General features: G+C 31.7%; 2 protein-coding genes and 2 long non-coding RNA genes across 5 annotated transcripts; 2 read left to right on the top strand and 2 right to left on the bottom strand.

Annotated features, from left to right (window-relative positions):
* LOC104737545 (bifunctional epoxide hydrolase 2) lies at positions 1,483 to 3,624 on the bottom strand. 2 transcript variants are annotated; one of them, XR_759750.2, is made up of 4 exons: positions 3,092 to 3,624; positions 2,591 to 2,829; positions 2,168 to 2,492; positions 1,483 to 1,864 (listed from the first exon to the last, which is right to left on the bottom strand). XR_759750.2 is itself a non-coding variant. In XM_010457745.2 (3 exons), the coding sequence occupies exons 1-3, from the start codon at positions 3,554 to 3,556 to the stop codon at positions 2,222 to 2,224; spliced, it is 975 nt and encodes a 324-aa protein (XP_010456047.1). In that variant the 5' UTR covers positions 3,557 to 3,624; the 3' UTR covers positions 2,104 to 2,221. The 2 variants fall into 2 exon arrangements, 1 of the variants encoding a protein (XP_010456047.1); XM_010457745.2 differs by lacking the exon at positions 1,483 to 1,864 and having other exon boundaries at positions 2,104 to 2,492.
* LOC104737546 (probable pectinesterase/pectinesterase inhibitor 41) lies at positions 4,177 to 6,573 on the bottom strand. The gene is made up of 2 exons (XM_010457746.2): positions 5,503 to 6,573; positions 4,177 to 4,950 (listed from the first exon to the last, which is right to left on the bottom strand). Exons 1-2 carry the CDS (start codon positions 6,548 to 6,550, stop codon positions 4,256 to 4,258), a joined length of 1,743 nt encoding a protein of 580 aa, XP_010456048.1. The 5' UTR covers positions 6,551 to 6,573; the 3' UTR covers positions 4,177 to 4,255.
* On the top strand, positions 12,246 to 13,460 carry LOC104737548. The gene is made up of 4 exons (XR_759751.1): positions 12,246 to 12,545; positions 12,639 to 12,717; positions 12,885 to 13,032; positions 13,163 to 13,460. It is a non-coding gene; the product is annotated as an uncharacterized LOC104737548 (long non-coding RNA).
* On the top strand, positions 17,918 to 19,891 carry LOC104737549. Its single transcript, XR_759753.2, has 3 exons — positions 17,918 to 18,324; positions 19,171 to 19,571; positions 19,686 to 19,891. It is a non-coding gene; the product is annotated as an uncharacterized LOC104737549 (long non-coding RNA).

Raw genomic sequence — 21,365 nt, forward strand, 5'->3', positions numbered from 1 at the left:
GTGCGACGGAAGAAGACGAGGGTGTTTTTGTCTATTCAGGTGCGGAGTGGTTTTTCTCTTCTGACTGGCGTCTTCAATTAATTGTGAATATTTGTCTAACAAAAGTCGGAGTCTTACGCGTAACTGGCGCGTGATCCGGACGCGTTTGAGATTTAAGTTGGCGAAAAATATCCCACTGATACAAAAACAAACTTATATCCTCCAATCATATAACTAAAAATGGTAAATGAATTTTATTTAGTAGGTAGGTGTAAAGTATAAATGTCCTTGCCAGATTTATTGTTTTTGATAAAATTGTACATTTATATTTTCTATAATGAATTACCTATGCTTAAGAATTCAACATTTTGAAATTTAACTTGGATATAAGAAAAGGTGTGTATATATTGGACTGGACAAAGACAATTCAGAAACAAAAAATTCAACTGCCCTCATTTTTTTTCAACAAAACGAGTGAACCACATATATTTGTACATTTCAATTTTTTTATAACTAATTTCACCTATGCTTAAATGATGTTTTCTAGAGGCCACAAGAATTCAACATTTTGACACAAACTGCTGTAACTGTATACACAATGTGGACGTCATTCCACAACCGTTTTTCCTCTCCCTCAACAAACTACGCTAAAGGCGATTAACCAAGACTATGGTTTCGGCCGACGTCGGCTCCGGCGTCGGACGTACTCCTTCTGTTCGTCTTCCATCTTCTTAATTTATCTTATTCCTTCATAAATCTAGTTTTTTGTAAGATTCAGATTGTGTTCCAAGTCCTCTCTCATAAAAAGGAGTGTTCCAGGAAAGAAGATATTCATTTTTAAGGCAAGGTCTATCCTAATTATCTCAAGCATCCATTTTGGTGATTATGATTATGGTTGAAGAATGAAGATTATGGGTGTAAAAGATGAAATGGATCTCGTTTATGGTTATACAAAACTTATAGCAGATCTTCAAGTGGCGCCATGGCTATTGTCTCCCAGATATTTTTAAAGGCAGAGGAAGACAATCATACATATATCACATATATATATATAGAGTTTATATATAATAATTGTTTTTATTTTATATCTCTTCAATAGAGTTTGATTCCGGCGAATGATCATCTGCAAATTCTTCTGTCGCTTGGTGTTTTAATGATTGCGAAGTGAATTTGGTATTTTCATAGTTGGATGATAGCCAAGAATCGTAACGACTTGTGTTCGAGCACGAAGAAGGAAAATAACAGACTTGATTATCTGTTAGCGAGTAAGTTCTTCTAGACAAGAAGCATCGTTAAATTCACTTCTTTTGTTGTATCGTTTCTTCTTTATTGATCATAAATGTATCTTTATGTGGATCATTTCTCTGTAACTTTGTAAACTCTTATTCGAAGTAAATGAAAATAGATGTTAAAAAAAAAGAATTCAACATTTTGAAATTTTACTTGGACAAAGACAATTCGAAAACAAAAATTCAACTGCCCTCATTTTCTTTTTATTTCAACAAAACGACTGATCCACAAGGTCTTGACTGGTTGATGCATCAAGATAGGCTTTCCACATGGTCTCGACTGGTTCGATGGGGGCTACAAATTGACTCTAGCTGTTGCATTTGTGGCCTTGCGCTGGAAACTCGTGAGCACCTGTTCTTGAGATGCGAATTCAGTGAAACAGTTTGGACCAAAGTCACTCGACGCCTCGGCTACAGACCTTTCACTTTCCACACTTGGGACGCTTTCACGGCTTGGTTGGATCTTAATGACTCCACTTCTCCATGATGCTTCCGAAGATTAACTGCACAAGCCACCCTCTACGCAATTTGGTTGGAGCGAAATAACAGGTATCACAACAACATCTCTGACGGATGCACACACCATATTCAAGCACCTGGATAGGCAAATTCGGGATGCTATTTTGGCAAAACAGAACAGAAGGCAATTCAAGGATCTTTTACTTGACTGGCTGAAATATGACCAGGTTTACCTACTTATGTTCGATTAACTGATCACTCATACCATGTTTTTATTTTTTTGAGCAAGGTGATGAGCGCTGTATAACGCTTTTGTAAATTCAGCAAACATTATGGTTAATAAAATTCACATATTTTTTTTTAAAAAAAAAACGACTGATCGTACAACCAAAATGATAAAGCATTGAAGTTATTATTTACTAAACAAGTAAGACAGTAACCTTGACCGAGAGCGTAATCAACATTGAACTTGACATTGTGCAGACGGAGACCTACTACAAGGATGAGGTTTTGCGGGTTCTGAATTTCTCGAAGAAGCCATAGATATGGTCAGTGACCTCGTCGGGCTTCTCTTGCTGGAGGAAGTGACCTACACCTTCCATTACCACCACTTCTTGTAGAAACGGCACGTGCTTCTTCAGACCACCACCATGTATGTATTCCTTTGTTCCGGGAATATTGTATGTTATGTCTAGATCGCCCACTATGAATTTCACAGGGACCTTGATTTGTAGACCAGCCCACGGAGCCGTTAGTTCCCAGCTTCTACAGGTTAGGATAAGACCAGATCGATTCAGGGCACAGATTAACCATGAAAAGATAATGTATGGCGTAGAACTCGTGCTAGCATTCATAAGACTTACAGGTTCATGGCGCGATAGTAGTTTAGTCCACCGGTGAAACCTTTTTGGCCAAACTTGTCTCCGTAGAAACTGACATCTTGTTCTGTGAGCCAAGCAGGCAAAGAAGGTGGATCAGGTAAACCTCTGAAACCAACTGACTTCGGAATGCAAGGTGGACGTGGGTTACGCGAAACGAAAAATCTGGTTATTAACTTCTTTGTATCAACTTGAGCAAAGTCCTCTTCGATCTCTCCAGCCTCCTGAGAAAATAAACTCAAAAATCATTAGTAAAAGAGACCAAATTTACCAATGATAATTTCACACAACTAAACACCAGACGAAACAAGCATTGCCTATTTAACCAATTTGCCTCAACTCTGGTTGACAATAAAACAATCCTGAACAGTAATTATCAACCCTAAGTATGTATTTGATTGCAACCACATGGAAACTTCATCAAAAACTTCATCAAAGCCCTAATTTTAATTTCAATTCAAGTTTTCATGAGTTTAAAAGTCTCACCTGAAACCTGCAAATGTAGTAATCGTCGCCGAACAAAGCCCTGAACTTATCAACAGGTTTCACAGTAGGATTCCTCGGATTAAACACAACGCTAGTGTTGACCAACGCTTTGACTCGATCAGGCCTGATCATACAAAGCCACCACGCTACAATTGCTCCCCAATCGTGACCGACGAGGAAAACCCGGTCAACACCGAGCGAATCAAGTAATCCGACGAGGTCTCCAACGATATGAAGGATGGTGTAAGATTCAGGAGACTGCGGCGCGTCGGAATCGCCGTAACCTCGGAGATCTGGAGCGATTGCGCGGTAACCTAAGGCGGCAAAGGAGAGGAGCTGGTGGCGCCATGAGTACCAGAGATCGGGGAACCCATGGAGGAAGAGGATCACTGAACCTGAACCGATCGAAGCCACATGCATGTTAATGCCATTGGTTGATATCGTCGTGTGCTCTATCTTCTCCATTGATGAAGAGGCCCACTCTCAGGTGTCAGGTGTGTGTGAAGAAGTGTGAACACAGGTATCTCATTAAATTGAGATATTTATTTATTTACTTTTTTTGGAAAAAATATTCAGCGTGTGAATGGTAATTGCGACTAGAACGAACAAATCATAAGACGGCTCTCTTCTAGGCGTGGACAATGATGGTCCAACTCTATTTGTAAGCAAAAATGATATACAATTAGTCCAATTCTATTTGTAAACTACTCACGTGAATTGTAAATAAAAAATAGTCTAATCCGTAGACAGATTAGTCCGTCCCAACCGCTGTAACTATTGAAACTTTTATTTATTTATTCTTTTTTTGGTCAATCATTGGATCACAACTGGCCGGTTCATTAGCCAAATTCTTACGAAACAAATGAAGCAAGACTCGATCTCTAGTGTGATAGTAGTGCCTTATACCATTGGACTTATTTTGTGCCACTGCACTTTTATTTATTTATTCTTCTGGCTAAGAAAAAAAGAAAACAAAAACCAATGAATTGATTTTTATTATTTTTAATTTCAAATCTTACTACTTATTGATGTATGAATATTTAAATTTATTTGATTTTATCAAAACTCGTTATTTTATAAATGAATGTTCAAAATTACAACAATTGTTATTAAACTGTATTGGACTAAATTTTCCCCAAGTAAATAAATAAATAATACAAGAAATTACGAAAGTAAACCGCTAAGATAAGGTACACCACTCTGAACCATCCAACCATCTCCTAGTAAGAAATTCGAAACAGTGAAATTATTGGCATCGGTAGAATTAATCACGTGATAACCGGGCCAAACCACTCGGTCCGTGGTATTCGAACCGGATCCGGTATTATTATACTCAGCATAGTACAACGTACTCAATGCGAAGTCTCCGTTCCATTCTCTCCAACCAACGGGTTCAACAACCTCGTCAATGTACGATTGCATAACAACCGTACGTGAGTACTCCTTCCACGGTCGTCCCAAATACGTTTTAACCGTATAGTTGCTCGAAGCCAAATCATCAGCCGGTTTAATCGTACAATTGTGGATCGAGATCCCTGTGTTCTGATTCGGATCAGTACGACCTTGGGCTGTAATAGCGTTAAACTGGTTCTGCATCGGTTGTCTCGGATATATGTTACAGTTCTGAAACACGACAGCTGCATTGCCGAAAATGAAATCGACTGTTCCATAAATGTCACATTCTCTATAGAACTGTCTAAGCGAATGCGTGTATAACGTGTCTTGATAAGCTTCGAAGCTGCAACTATAGAAGATGGAGAGATCAGCACTGCTCCTCATAGCCACGGCCTGGTGCTTCTCTGGTCCAGCGGTGTTTCGGAAAGTCATGTTTACGGCGACAAAGTTCGGCGATGTAACAGCTGAGGAAAAAAGATAAAGTCAACATCATAAATGATTTATTCTTTATTTCTATAAATTAAAATGGTAACAGTATAAGTCAATAATGCGTCTTGTCACTTATTCACTACACTCCTAGAAGTAATATAAAGTTTTGTCATATAGTGAACAACGTGCAATTATGACCCGAACTACTACGCACGTAAAAAAGTTTATCAAAGTTTGAATAATTTTTGTGGTTAGTTTTTAAGATTACATCCAAAGTCATCATAGCCATGTGTGTCGTCGGCAACGTAACTAAAGTGCCGGTGACCTCTTTTTTTTTACACGACATATACTATTTTTAAATGCTAAAAATAGACTATTTCAAATTATTTTAAAAAACTTTGTAATAAGATATTAATCATTTATTTTCATCAAACGCACTGTTTTCTAAATTATTACTAGTATATATTTTAAATTGCTCAATATAAATAGTTAAACATAAAAGTTGTGCATGTGCTAAATATAGCAATATTTATTATAAATGAGTGTAAAATAAAATAAAAATTCAGCATTATCTCTTAAAGACGTACCAAAAGTGGCGGAGTTGAAAGTGGTCCAACCGTCGACGACGTTCCGGTTACCGGTAACCACCGTACGGTTAATTCCGTCACCGATCATCATAAGATACCTTTTGTTTTTGGCAATCAAAACGTTTTCCTCATAAACACCTGACGTCACGTAAATAACGAAATAACCGGAGGTGCCGTCAGTTTTGTTGGGCGCCGCCGTAAGAGCTTCCGTTATGGTCGTGAAATTTCCGGTTCCGTTTTGGTTCACCGTTACGATGTCGCTTACTAGGACAGTGTTCACGTCATTGTCGTCGCCGTCGGCGAGCTTCCTCCTGCTTAAAGACTCGTACACGGCGCGTGTGTGTTCCGACATCTTCAACGGTAAAGCTCCGTTGCGGAAGTGACGGAGTGGGTTTGTGTGGGTGTGAGTGCTCTTCGGGTAAGCCCAAGAGTAACCGGCCGCGGCTACTTGTTTCTTCTTCTTTGGAACCCAACCTTTGGTAAATAAAGCGAGTGAGACGCTAAAGAGCTTTGTGTCGTTGATTAGAGGCAATGCGACGCCGTTTCGTATGGTCCAAGAAGAGGACGCGGCGGTGTTGATTCCCTCGAGACATGTTTGCTCGTTAGTCAAAGCCGCGGATAGAAGGGTTTGGATTTCGTCGGCTTTCGAAAACGACAGCGTTTTGGTTGATGATCCGGTGATGTTGACGATATCGAACGAAGTTATGAGATAGTCAGTTGTGACGCTCGCGAGGTAGCGGCAATCTTGGAGAGCGCCAACGGCGGATTTGGAGAGCAGGGCATTGTTGCGTTTGATGTATTTGTCGATCGTTCGCGTGAACTTTCGCGATTGCGTTAGCGATTTGCGGAGGGAGAAGCGGCCGTATTCGCGGACGTCGCCTTGAGATATTTGTGGGAACACTGATTTGCAGAATTTTGGATCCGGTGTTGTTTTGCAGATGGTTGAGGTAGCGTTTGAAGGAGAAGGAAGAGGAAGAATTTGAGAAGCAATGGAGAGTGTTTGAAGAGACAAGAAGAGTGTTAATGTAATGAGTTTGGGAGAATGCATGTTTTTTTGTTGTTGTAATGTAATTAAATGCTTTTTGGTATGATTTTGGAAAAGTTTGTGTTTAGTTTATATAGAGTTATAAATGGGAGTGGGGGAGGTTTGGGATGTGGGTCCGTAATTAAATTTTGTTATTTTGAAACTATAAATATGAATATATAATGGTTCTCATGGTGACTAGTCTCCGATTGTGAGGAACAGTTTTGTTATTATTAAAAGTTTTAAACTACATCGCATTGTTTCACAGTTGTCTCGTATATTCATTCATTCAGAGGTAAAAGAGTTATTTTCGATGTATGATGTAACTCTTAAGGTTTGGTTTACAATTCTTCCCACAGTTTGAACCATGCGGTGAATGAATCTAAGGTTTAGGTGGAGGCTGAAATAATACGATTGCATTCTGTTAGAGGAAGATGTTAATCGATTGTAAAAGGTAGAAAGAACCAATAGAACGATGTCACTCTCATAGTTTTTAGAATTGTCGTCTAAACTAAAATAGTCATTTTGGGATTGTTCTGGTTACATAAGAATGGAAGCACGAGGTTGCTAGCTAGGAGCTAAAAACGTGAAAGAAAAAAAAAAGTTTATTCCATCTACACTAAGGCGCTGATATGGTCCATGTTTAAAACATTTTGTTGCATCGACAAATAATTTGCATGTAGTTTGAATCATGCAGTTTCATACTTACTGACGGACATATTCACTAGACTTGGATGGATGCATACAGTATCTTTGTTTTTTCGGATTAATTTTGTTTGGTTGTTCCAACATTGTTTAAATTTATTAGCCATTAATTGTTTAGTTCTTATGGCTAGAATTAAATATTCTGAGGTTTTGTTTTGACTTTCTACTCAATGATTTACCAGTCCAAATAAATTTATGAAATAATATATTTGCATATTGTCTTTTTCTTTTCCAAAATTGATCCGATATGTAATATGAACTATATAAATAAAGGAAACAAAGAAAATTGTGTTTCATTAGAGAAAGGGAACAAAAAAAATCACAACAAATAATATCTATATGTATTTGTCGGGGCCGTAAATTCTCAAATGTCTGATGCAAAGCCTAAGTATGGAGTATATGGGATGTGTAAATTTAGATTTTCCCTTATTTTCGTATAATTTTTTTTCTTTTCTTTTTTAGTTTTTTTTTTTGTTTTTGGGACTATAGAGTACTATAACAAAACAATAATAATACGACTTTTAGTGTTTCAAAGTCAATGTATTGGAGTCTTGTGAGATAAAAACGCGTTGCTTAGTTATTAGTAAGAGATATTATTATCATCGAACACTGCATCTTCAAAGCTGCCCATCTGTTTTTGGTAAAGATCCACATCCTTCCTTCATTTCTTGGCTCTATATTAAAATTTCTTGGCAGTATTCCTTCGTATGCATAAACCCCAAACTAATGAGGATAGGAAGGTTTTCTAGTATTTTATTTTAATTATATTATGCATCGGGATGTTTGGTTTTGGTGCCGTCGTAGTTGTGTAAATTTCTGAAACTAATCATTATTTCAATTACCTAAACTCGATTTAGATATATTTAAATTTATAATATATCTCAAATGGAAGAAATTTGTCAACGACGGTGGCAATGAGTTAGGCAACTTTTATCTGTGTGATTATCTATGCATATAGGAGTATAATATAGAGTCAATGTTATAGTAGTCAATTATCTTCAAATCTCCGTCATTCCACCTAAATTAAGTAATATAGAGTCAATGTTATATTCAATTATCTATCTTATTAGGTATGGGAGCAAGTTTTTGGCTATTTGACAATAATGAGCAAATTTAAATAACTACACAAAAAGAACTGCATTTCGTTTTTGGAGTTTGTGATAATGTTCAGTTATTATACGCTTATATATATAAGTTTCTTTGTAAAACAGTGCACTTTTAAAACTTAGTTAGATTTTTAGTACATTTACTATTTATAATTCAAAAAATAAATGAGTGTTATTATTTGTGGAATACAAGTGATGTGAGATAAAAAAAAATAAGTGATGTGAGATAAATGAGAAAGTAGGATATAATGTAGTAGTATTTTTTTTTTTTTTACATAATGTAGTAGTATGAAATAACAAAATGGTAGTTATAAAAAAAAGAAATCAGTACAACATATTTAGTGTACATCATAACATAAATATAAATAGTATTATCTTACTCATATTAATTGTATTATATATATATAGTATTCGGGTTAATATGAGTAAGATAGTACATATATATATATATAAGTAAACTAAATAAATTATAGGGTTAAACTTATGTATTATTATTCATTTGTATATTTAATAAGTTGTACGAAATATATTTATACACTTAATGAGTTGTACATAAACAAAATTATAAATTTAATTCACATGTTAAAAACAAATTGTCAAATAAAATGCATATCAAATAATAAATATAAATATATAGAGTTTTTATACCTAAAAAGTTTTAGAAAATAAATTTATATTGACTAGTATTTTAGTTATTAGATTCAATGATTAATGTAATAAAAACAAAATATATATTTAATTTCAGTGGCATAATTGTTAAAAAAAAAAATTGAGGGTTAGGAAATAATCTAAATAGTAGAAAATAGTGAAAGTATATGTTTTGTCAATTTTAAATAGTGAATAATCAAATTCTCCAATTAGGTTTTCAAAATGTACTAAAATCTCAATTGTCTCTATATGTAAACACACACATACATATAGATATATAGATGTAGTTTGTTAATGTACAATACCAATGCTTTACCATAAAATGTTTCTTTTTGTGTGTTTTCCTGATATAGCGAAGAAATTTGTTTACTTTGTAATATCAAAATCATCAAGTTTAGAATGCATTTCCTTTTTCTTGTCAACATTTTAAAAGCATTATTTGATGAGAATTTAGAAAAAAAATTGTTTGAACAGAAACAATTATATGGTCAACACGCACAAATAATTGAGCACAAGAAGAGTCAAGAAGACCCATGAGTCATGTTCCGGTCCACCTTAAGACTTTGCATCTAAATAAAATAATTATATCGTAAATCGTTTAATATCGTAGAGAATTTTGCAGTTCGTTTTATTACTACACTGGTTACCAAAAAGATACTAGTAGCTATTATTGTTTGTATCTAATCTAATTCGTAATAATTATTTTCGTATTGGTTGGGCAATATGTAAAGAAAAAAAGAAGCAGAATGTTTGAAAATGATGGATTCTGAACAAAGACTTGACTGTGACGTTTCACTTAATTATGATCAAACATTCGTTTAGCTGCATTTTCTTAGTATCTGTTTTTCTGTTTTTCTAATACTTTTACAGTTTGCTGATTTTATATTTCCGATGAGGGGTAACAGAATTGTAATCCATGCGAGTGTCTTTGATAGATAACATACATTTCACGTGTATGTTCTTTTTAGTCGATTACATGCTATTTTACATTATATTAATGTATCATATAAAAGACACGCAAAAATCAATCATCAGTATATAAATTAATGTATTCAAGATTTTGTCATATTTAGCAAAGTAATCCTATAAAAAAACATATTTCTTGCACAGAAGTTAATGCCAAGTCGGTTTATAAAATAAACATTTCTAAGAAACGCTAGTGGTTTCTGATATACAACTATATAAAAATACTCTCAAGTCTAAAGTCTCAACTAACGCATTAATAATACTTCTAGACAGCAACTAAATTAACTCCACGTGGTTGTACTGAATTCGATTTCTTACGTGCACATCAGTACATGCAAGGTTCTACAAGTCAAATTGGTAACTAAACTCGTTTTCCAGAGAAGAAGCAAAGAACTGAGCCATAACGTTTGAGTTTCACAAAGAAACGTGAGAACTCAAGCTGTCACAATATTTTAATCTCACTTGGCATGAGATTTATCTATAACAGACTAACCATAGAGGATCTTTGTAATACACACATATACTATATACATATACATATGCAATAAATCTTATCAAGAATGTTGATAAATTTATAAGTCTAATCCCATCTTTACGATCCAAAATGGTGGTTACAACAGTTTTTAGTTTGCTTCAGTATTATCAATTCTAACGATTAGAATTTAGAAGTCGAGACTAAAAGGGACCAACGGTGAATTGGGTTGCCTCCGTTGAGTTATCGATGCGTATAAAACCGGACCATTTGACCCGCTCCGTCATATTTGCACCAGGCCCTTCATTGGGAGGGAGAAGCAGATATTATACTTTGATGAGTTACAGGAGTTGACGCTAGGAAATTAGCTAGGAAGTTAGACTTTGATGAGTTACAAAATCTCTTTGGGAGGGAGAAGCAAAGATTATGGCCTTGATTGGAGATACTACTAACGCGGATTTCAAAGAGAGTTTTTATAAAAGTTGTATTATTCACCAATCATAAAGTTTTTGGTTATTTGCCTTTTTTCAAGAAAGAGAATCAGACACTGTTTGCGGTTTTTGAGACTGGATAATTAACTCATGGACCACTATTATTTGATCACTCATCTATTACCCAAAAAAACGCACATAAAACAACAATATATATATTTTTTAATATATAATTTATGTTGAGTGAACGAAAACTAAATAATCAACACATATTCTTGTTATATGTTAACGATATTCATTAATTTGAACTATTAAAAAAACCTCATGTATGATTTACTTTATTATTTTTTTCTAAGTTTCCAAATACTTTTTATTAACACAATGTAATAAAGTAATTAACCTCTCTCTCTTACACTATTATTTCTCTCTCTCACTATTATTTCTCATTATATTATAGATAATGTTTTTGACTTATTTTCAGTAAGTCTTTTATACAAACAAAAAATATATAACTCAAATGTTGTTTTAAAAAAAAATATAATATAATTTATGATATTATTGTTAGTTAAACCAATTTGGAACGAAAGATTGATATTATGAATAGATTTGTAAATCAAAGAGTTTGATAATGGTTTTTTTAATTGTGTTGTACTTGTTTTTATGATTGAACTAGTAACTGATTCAATAATAAATATGTATATTAATTTTTAATTTTAAATAAATTTTGGTATTTTAAATCCAAAAATTAAAATATATATTTATTAATACAAAAAATAATAATATATATATATATATACTAGTTATTAATAAAATGATATAAAATCTGCAATGCCAATTGTTTTTAACCAATCAAACATTATTTTGTACCGCTTATTTTGGAATAACCGCACTTGTCCCGCAAATACATTTGTCTCGCACGTACCGCAATTGAACCGTACCGCACAAGCAAATTTTTTGTCTCCCGTTACTAAATCCGCGGTTACCATTCGGACCCTATAAATATCTTCAGCAATTCATTATTGTATATATATATATATAGGCATATGAAAGATGTCATAATGATTCATTTTATCTGTAGTGTTCATCATAGAAATTGAAAATAGATGATTAGATGCTTCCCAGTCCCATCGTAGTACTGTAGGAATGTGTTTGTTACCGTTGTGATTAGAAGAATAAAGATAAATTAATAAACACTTAATTACTGTATATATAATAATAAATTATATTAAAAAAAAAGTTAACAACAACAAACGCATATCTTAAATATTAATCTGACCGTTGTGAATTTGTAGATTTCCTTTTTTTTTTTTTGCTTTTAAACCTCTAAAAATTAACTTTTGCTTTATAAAACAAAATAGACAACTTTGTCTCTCTGTTTCTCTCTTCTCCCATTGCTCTTCTTCTTCTTCTTCATTCTTCAAAACCCTAAACCAAAAAATAAATATCTTTGTAAGAGTTTGACATGATGTTTCGTTATCTTCTCCGGTTAACGTCTTCATAAAAAAGAAACGCCGATGATGATCAGATTGCTTTCTGCATCATCAGATGGATCCATCTCTGAATTCCGATGATTCTTCTTCTCCATCCAATCCAAAGTAGACATCATTCAAGTATAAAAGCCGATCGATGATGATCAGATCAATCGATCTGTGTAATGATCTCCATCCATCTCCCGAGTCTTCACCGAGTCAGTACGTGATTTACTCTGTTTTTTATTTTATAATACGAGTCTTCAAAACAAGAATGGTGATTTGAATACAAAACCTTGGGGCGGGGATTTTTAGTTTTTGTTTATATATGAGTAGGTCAATGCTGGAGGAACCAACACCAAAAGGCTTGATGACACTGAGAAAACCTTTACTCGTAAGTCTAACCCTCTATAATCTATTTCCTTTACTAATGGGTAAATTGACGATTTCTCTAGTCTCAGAGGCTCTGTAATCTGGGAAATCCACGAGTCTTCTTCTTTAGTGGTTTTAGCTAGAGGACTCAACCTTTGTCTTCTGTTGATGTGTGTTTTTGGATGCTAGAGAGCTTCTTCGTGTATTGATTTATGCAACTATGAATCCAGATGAACGTGTACTGCCCACTAAGCTAAAATTAAAGCCATTATGCAAGCCCCTGAACATCGGATCATCGGATCGGATCCATCTCTGCAATGCTATGGCCTATGCTCAGGTTCTGTCTCTCTCTCTCTCTCGCTCTTCTTTCTCTGTTGATTTTTTCTTTAATTATTATCTTTCCTCTATTGTTGACCTAACCTGTTTACATTATAGAATGCGTTGATGAACGTTTTGTTATTTTGTAGGTGGCAATGGCATGGATGTAATACAACAAACTATGGTGAAGAGAATGGGTTGGTTTCTCTGTTTCCATTATTCGTTTGATCGATTCAGGTAAGCCTGACTCATCAATATGTATGTATTTGTCTCAATTTTTTGTGCTACATCTACATGTGTATGTTTTTTTTGAATAGCATATAGAATGTAATATGTGTTTCACGTGTTTGGTGTTTCTTTTAGACCCTAAATGTGACTGTGGGTATACAATTAAGATGTATCAGAACGAGAATTGTTTTCTGGGGAATGTAGTGTCATCTTACTCATCTTTTGGTCTGTTTCTATTATTTTAGGACTACTAATAAGTAAATAGGATTTAACCCGCGGTATACCGCAGGACTATAATTCATAAAATTTAAATTTTATGTTGTATTAGTTTGTTATTTTGTTATTGTTTTATTAATTTTTAGATTTTTTTAGTTATCAATATTTATTTGATTTACCGAGACGATTTTAATTTTTGATATACAACTTTATGTTTTTTAAATAAAATAATTAAGTTTTTTTTATTTTTAATATAGATGTTAAAATATTATTTAGATTTTGATCTATGGCACACCGCATAATTGTGTTTTTTTATGTAGAACAATATAGAGATATGTCGGAAGTAAATTTTTAAAAATGTTAATAAATATATAACGTGAGTAGAATATGCAAGTTAATAAATTTAGAACTCATATGACAATAATTTTAAACCTAGCATGTACTATTGAATCAATTGAAAATGTAAAATAGTCTGCTTTAATAAAACAAAACTAACGTTTCAAATATAAATTATCACCAAACCCACGTTAGAAACACCAACATCACTTATGATTTTTAAAAGCTTTCATTCTTATAATCAAAGATTTTCTCCCTCATTTACTTCTTCTTCCCGACCTCCTCTTCTAATTTTCTGCATTTTTTTTTTATTTTTGTTCTTAATTCCATCGGTCCCTTAATCCCATCATTCATCAACATCTCAGCGCTTAATCGGGGATTAAGCTCCAATTTGGCGGAGTTTATAACATTTTTCTAATCTCAGTCATAAGGATGATTTTAGGAAACTAACTCATTTTGTCAATTTCACATAAATTGATTATAGTTTTTTTTGCAAATACGTAGAGATCAATATTTTATTTACAAAAAACAAAATTTATTTTTTTGCAAAAGAAACAAAATTATCAAAAAAATACAATTTTTTAAAATTTTGTTTTTTTTTTGTTGTAAAAATATTATCACGCAGTGTACCGCGGATTAAAATTTAGATTAAGCGGAACTTTATTAATGTCAAAATAATTATGGCGATTGTACATTTTTTGTTATGGAAAATCGATTATATCCTTTAAATTCGAGAGATTGTACCATCTCTAAAGATAGTTTTGGATATTTTATGGGAATAAATTTTAATGGGTAAAGTAGTTTTTGGAAAAATCAAAATTTATAGATGTTGTCTAGATTTTATACGAATAAACTTAACAAAATTGGTTCGATTTAAGATGTTTTAGGAAATGAGTTTCTGTGCAATGTTATTTTTGGAAATTGTTTAGGGGTTAATGTTGTGAAAAAAAAATTTAAATAAGTAAAACTTAAAGGGCATAACACAAAATGTACTTCAAAAATGTTAATATCGATATATCAAAACATCTATTTACGTGTCTAAGGAAAAATTGCACGTCTATTTGGATATGCACGGAAGAACTGGATCAAAACTGTCAGAACCCTACCTACTTGATTCAGGTTAGTTTCTCTGTTTAAACACAACTTTTACATTGTTTGATATATGATTTAATGAAATTCATTAATTTGATATATTAATTAAACATGATAAAATTAAACTACAATATATATAATATTTTAAATAAAATAAATTAATACTAAATTAACTTACTAATTAATGAAATATATTTGAGTGTTAAATTGTAATACAATGGAGAATAACTGAGCTTGGTGTCCTATCCATTGCATCTGTCTTTGGTTCGTAAGTTTGGCATCACTAGTTCAATCTTTTTTCAAGTAATGTAATTTTAATACTTGAATTATTAATTTGGACAACGACTAATATTTATAAAAAAGATTACAAACTTTACACACTAACTACATATGATCTTAAATAATCAAATTAATGAAAGAAAGTTGAGTGTTAAATTGCAATACAATGGAGAATTACCGAGCTTGGTATCCTATCTATTGCAAGGTCTTTGGTTCGTAAGTTTGGCCTCACTAGTTCAATCTATTTTCAAGTAGTGTAATTTTAACACTTAAATTTTTTAATATTATTAATTTGGACAATAACTACTAGATATAAAAATATTACAAACTTTACACACTAAATTAAATAGTCGAATTAATAAAAGAAATTTGAGTGTTAAATTGCAATACAATGGGGAATAACCGAGCTTGGTGTCCTATCCATTGTCTTTGGTTCATAAGTTTGGCATCACTAGTTCAATATTTTTTCAAGTAATGTAATTTTAACACTTAAATTTCTTAATATTATTAATTTGGACAATAACTACTATATATAAAAAATAGCACAAACTTTACATACTAACTACATATGATCTTAAATAGTCGAATTAATGTAATTTTAACACTTAAATTTCTTAATACTATTAATTTGGACAACAACTACTATATAAAAAAAATATCACAAACTTTACACACTAACTACATATGATCTTAAAATAGTCGAATTAATGAAAGAAATTTGAGTGTTAAATTACAATACAATGGAGAATAACCGAGCTTGGTGTCTTGTCCATTGCATCGTCTTTGGTTCGTAACTTTGGCATCACTAGTTCAATCTTTTTTCAAGTAGTGTAATTTTAACACTTAAATTTTTTTTAATATTATTAATTTGGACAATAACTACTAGATATAAAAATATTACAAACTTTACACACTAAATTAAATAGTCGAATTAATAAAAGAAATTTGAGTGTTAAATTGCAATACAATGGAGAATAACCGAGCTTGGTGTCCTATCCATTGTCTTTGGTTCGTAAGTTTGGCATCACTAGTTCAATCTTTTTCCAAGTAATGTAATTTTAACACTTAAATTTCTTAATATTATTAATTTGGACAACAACTACTATATAAAAAAAATATCACAAACTTTACACACTAACTACATATGATCTTAAATAGTCAAATTAATGAAAGAAATTTGAGTGTTAAATTGCAATACAATGGAGAATAACCGAGTTTGATGTCCTGTCCATTGCATCGTCTTTGGTTCGTAAGTTTGGCATCACTAGTTCAATCTTTTTTCAAGTAATGTAATTTTAACACTTAAATTTCTTAATATTATTAATTTGGACAACAACTACTATATAAAAAAAATATCACAAACTTTACACACTAACTACATATGATCTTAAATAGTCAAATTAATGAAAGAAATTTGAGTGTTAAATTGCAATACAATGGAGAATAACCGAGTTTGATGTCCTGTCCATTGCATCGTCTTTGGTTCGTAAGTTTGGCATCACTAGTTCAATCTTTTTTCAAGTAATGTAATTTTAACACTTAAATTTCTTAATATTATTAATTTGGACAACAACTACTATATATAAAAAATATCACAAACTTTACACACTACATATGATCTTAAATAGTCGAATTAATGTAATTTTAACACTTTTTCTTAATATTATTAATTTGGACAACAACTACTATATTTAAAAAATATCACAAACACAGTTAACATATGATCTTAAATAGTCGAATTAATGAAAGAAATTTGAGTGTTAAATTGCTATACAATGAAGAATAACCGAGCTTGGTGTCTTATTTATTGCATTGTCTTTGGTTCGTAAGTTTGGCATCACTAGTTCAATCTTTTTCCAAGTAATGTAATTTTAACACTTAAATTTCTTAATAATTTGGACAACAACTACTGTATATAAAAAATATTACAATCCTTACACACTAACTACATATGATCTTAAATAGTCAAATTAATGAAAGAAATTGAGTGTTAAATTGCAATACAATAATAATAATAATAAAATAATTGCAATACAATGGAGAATAACCGAGCTTGGTGTTTTATTTCAGTGGCGGATCTAGAAATTATTTTTAGCGGGGTCAAAACATAACTAAACTATTTTTTTATATATAAATATAAAAACATCTTACAAACCCACTCTATGAGTTTTTATATCCTAAAATCTATTCATTACAGTTTCATTTGTAATAGATAAAAATACATATTTTCGATGAAACAATCTAAACAATCATTCAGATATTGATCTTCAATCCGATTGCATCGATAAGTTTTCAGAATCTTCATCGCTGAAAAAACATTTCTCAACAGTTGCACTAGCAAGAGGCAAAATCAAAACCAACTTCAACAACTTATAGATGTGACATATTTTTTTTTACTAAATATATGTATTACTAAATTTTTACTAAATTAATATATGTATCACTAATATTTAATACACTAAATATGTATCACTAAATTTTTTCAAAAAATTAATGAGGAGTCAATTGACCCCACACCCTTCTATGTGGATCCGCCCTTGTTTTATATCCATTGTATATTATTTTTGGTTTGTTAGTTTGACATCACTAGTTCAATTGTTTTTCAAGTAATGTAATTTTAACTCTTAAGTTTCTTAATATTAATTTGGACGACAACTACTATATATAAAAAATATTACAAATTTTACACACTAACTATATATGATCTTAAATAGTCTAATTAATGAAAGAAATTTGAGTATTGATCTCTTTGCTTCTTCTCAGCATATACATATATAATATAGCTAACCCAATTTTTAGGGATTGCCATGTCACTATTTTTATTCAACGGATAAGATTGTTTTGTTTTCTGATCCTACGGTTAAGATTTATTATGATGTCATAAATTTATTAAATTAAAAGGCACTTCTCTTTGCTTCCTTCCCCAAATCTTCAAATCGTGGCTTCTTTTTGTTTTGCCCTACCGAATCCAGCGCATCTCTTTGTAAAAAACCTGTTCAATTGCCTCTTTTCATACATTTTATATCCGGGATACATTCACAGTTTATAATGGTCCATGTTTTTTTTATTTTCTCTTCTCATCCAAAAATTGAACAGGTACTTTAGTGGGAGATATGAGTATTTTTTTTTTATTTCCTCTTCTCATCGAAAAACTGAACAGGTACTTTAGTGGGAGATATGAGTATTTATTTGTTGGTGTATTGATTCATGTATTAATCTTGTACTGAACAGGTACTTTAGTGGGAGATATGAGTATTTATTTGTTGGTGTATTGATTCATGTACGAATAAGGTCGACATTACTAAAGTTCATACATTAATCTTAGTTTTGTAAACTTTTAGGCTCTTCAAATTTTCTAGCCTATCCTGTTTCCTTTTTGTGATCCGTTAAATAAGTACGCGTGCCATATTTTTTGCATGGCTAATGTTTTCAATTTTCAATGTCTAGATTTTATTTTTTTGACTTTCCTTCTGATTGTTCGATTAGATGTGGAAACGAAACGGATGATGTTGTTTTTTGGCATTGCTTATGTTATAGTCTTATAAGTGTGCCTCCCTGCGGGTCAGCACCACCCGAATGAAACGGAGGACTTCACCCAGTGACTCCGCGAGTGTGGTTTCGATTTTCAGAGAATTTCCGATTTACAAACAACCGTTTCAAAAAAAAAAATATTCTAATCAACGATTTTTTTTAAAAATATTCTAATCAACGATTTTTTATTATTATTAGTAAATTAGTAAGCATAATGATTGTTCACATTCAAAAGACGTTCTTCTCTACACCAAGGGTTTCTTGAACTTTCACTACTCAAAAAAAAAAAAGGGTTTCTTGATCTTCAACTCAATGATTATGAAAGACCCGTACTTGGCATGTATAGCCACCGATCCATTATTCACCATATGCGTCATGTGACTTTGTTGCACCCACTCTTCTAGATTTATGGGTTTTTGATAAGTTATCAGTCATGCCTCTGTTTGATGAAGGGGAATTTTTTTTATGTTTCCAGACTTGTAGATTCTCGCTGAGGAGGAGGAGGTTAATGACCACTTGAAACATCTTCAGAATAGTGAGGAAAGTTGTTCTTGGAGGAAGACGTGCCGGAAGGATTTTAAAATTGGGGGTTGCAACGATTGGGATGTTACCACGAACCCGCATCACCAAAACTCTCACTAACATACCACCTCCTGAGTCGTAATTTTGATTTCTTTATTATCTGATTGTATTTATTTATGGTATTAGAACAGGTCTAATTATTTAATACAGGTACCACCCGTGGAAGTCTAGTCCTAATTTTAGTAACACATTATTTTGTCGTAGAAGGTATGCAGCAGTGGAACTAAAAAATTATCTTTACAGGGGTCAAAGATAATAATCATGGGTCAAAGGATGTAAACTTTGGTTAATGGGGTAAAAAGTTTTTTAGCAATTTTATGTGTTTCTGTTGTAACTATAGAAGTATAATGATTCTTTCTTATCATTCTTTCTTATGGGTGTCATCTAACTCCTCTACCTTTTATGTAGAACCGCCATTGGGTGCATGCCGCTGATAGATTTATCATGGAGGGAGAGTTAGGGCATGCATGTAATTGGATCGGTGTTCAAACGATGGACCGTCTCTGGTCCATTACAAATGACCACTATGGTTCATTTTTTTCAAATGTTGAATTTTAATGTATCAGAAGAAATAACAATAAAGCTGCGAAACAATTAGGGAAAAGGAACATTGTACAGGCAAAAAAAAAACTTTGTAAAATTTTTCCACGAGATTCATATTTCACATTAATCAACGAATGCTACTGTAAATAAAAAATCTATTTAGAAAATATTTTAAATTCATATATGTATAATTATAAAAATGATATTATTATGTCTTTAAAGAAAATACTATTGTTTTGTGTAGCATATTAGTTAAAATTAAAAATTTGTAAAATTTTTTCACGAGATTCATATTTCACATTAATCAACGAATGCTACTGTAAATAAAAAATATATTTAGAAAATATTTTAAATTCACATATGTATAATTATAAAAATGATATTATTATGTCTTTAAAGAAAATACTATTGTTTTGTGTAGCATATTAGTTAAAATTAAAATAACATATGAGAAAAACGTAAGTGTTATTATTTGTAACTCAAAATTGAAATGAAATACTGATTTTTTTGTTTACGAATTATTTGGAATTTGAGGAGTTGCATTGTTTGGTGGAAAGCAGTTTACTTTAAAATACTGATTGCTTAATGCAATTTCATCAATATAATATAATGAAGTGCACATTGTATATTTTTTTCTCTGTGTAGAAAAAATGATATTTGTGGGCAAAAATAAAAAGAAAACTAACTTTTTGGTGTAGCATTAGGTTAAACGAACTTTCAGTTTCACGCTTTCAAAATTTGTAAACGACAAATATATTCTATCTATGAAATTGTCAATTTGCGGCCATTTTCATGATGACACTTTTGGATTTTGTACTATTGTCTAAAACCTTATAGATTTGCCATTTTTACTACAATAATATGATTAAACATTTTTGACCCATTATATTTGGATTTAGTCGGTTTCATTTGTTTTTAAAGTTTAATATTTGTTATAAACTATATATTTTAGCAAAGACAAATATAAATAGAAACATTTTTAAATGTTCAAAAATAGTAAATCCATAAGAGTTAAGTAAAAATGGCATATTCGTAAGATATGACTTAGAAGATGGCATATTCGTAAGATATGACTTAGAAGATGGCATATTCGTAAGATTTGACTTCGTAAAAATTTCAATATATATTTTGACAAAAAAAAAATCCAATATATATAAAGTGGAACAAAAAATAAGTTAGCAAAAAGTATAATCCGTCATTTTGGTACTAAAATATAAAAAGAAATAATTGGTGAGCCTCTTAAAATTTAAGTGAACATATATTTAAAAGGTTTATTAGTTGGACATTATGCATATCTATCAATCATGGTACTATATTGGCAATGCTCGATTTGAGTATGTACACAATATATATACTATAACATCAATTGTAACATAAAACGAGCAAATAAACATATTTCATCATCGATGATTATTCACATTGGACACGGATCTTGATTTAAAATTAAATGAATTCATTATTTTTTTAACTTTTTTTTTTTTATTTTTGGCAAAAAAGCTGATGATGAACACATCTAAAAAAAGTGATTGTAAATTATAAACGATT

Source organism: Camelina sativa, chromosome 13, assembly GCF_000633955.1.
Source record: "Camelina sativa cultivar DH55 chromosome 13, Cs, whole genome shotgun sequence".
Classification (NCBI taxonomy): domain Eukaryota; kingdom Viridiplantae; phylum Streptophyta; class Magnoliopsida; order Brassicales; family Brassicaceae; genus Camelina; species Camelina sativa.

What these genes read in the sequence shown, in the direction of transcription:
- LOC104737545 (XM_010457745.2), bottom strand. Translation starts at nt 3,556, where the DNA reads ATGGAGAAGATAGAGCACACGACGATATCAACCAATGGCATTAACATG. An exon ending in ACTACATTTGCAGGTTTCAG is followed by an intron (nt 2,830 to 3,091) that starts GTGAGACTTTTA and finishes TTATTTTCTCAG; the next exon opens with GAGGCTGGAGAGATCGAAGA. An exon ending in TACTATCGCGCCATGAACCT is followed by an intron (nt 2,493 to 2,590) that starts GTAAGTCTTATG and finishes CCTAACCTGTAG; the next exon opens with AAGCTGGGAACTAACGGCTC.
- LOC104737546 (XM_010457746.2), bottom strand. Translation starts at nt 6,550, where the DNA reads ATGCATTCTCCCAAACTCATTACATTAACACTCTTCTTGTCTCTTCAA. An exon ending in TTTCAACTCCGCCACTTTTG is followed by an intron (nt 4,951 to 5,502) that starts GTACGTCTTTAA and finishes TTTTTTCCTCAG; the next exon opens with CTGTTACATCGCCGAACTTT.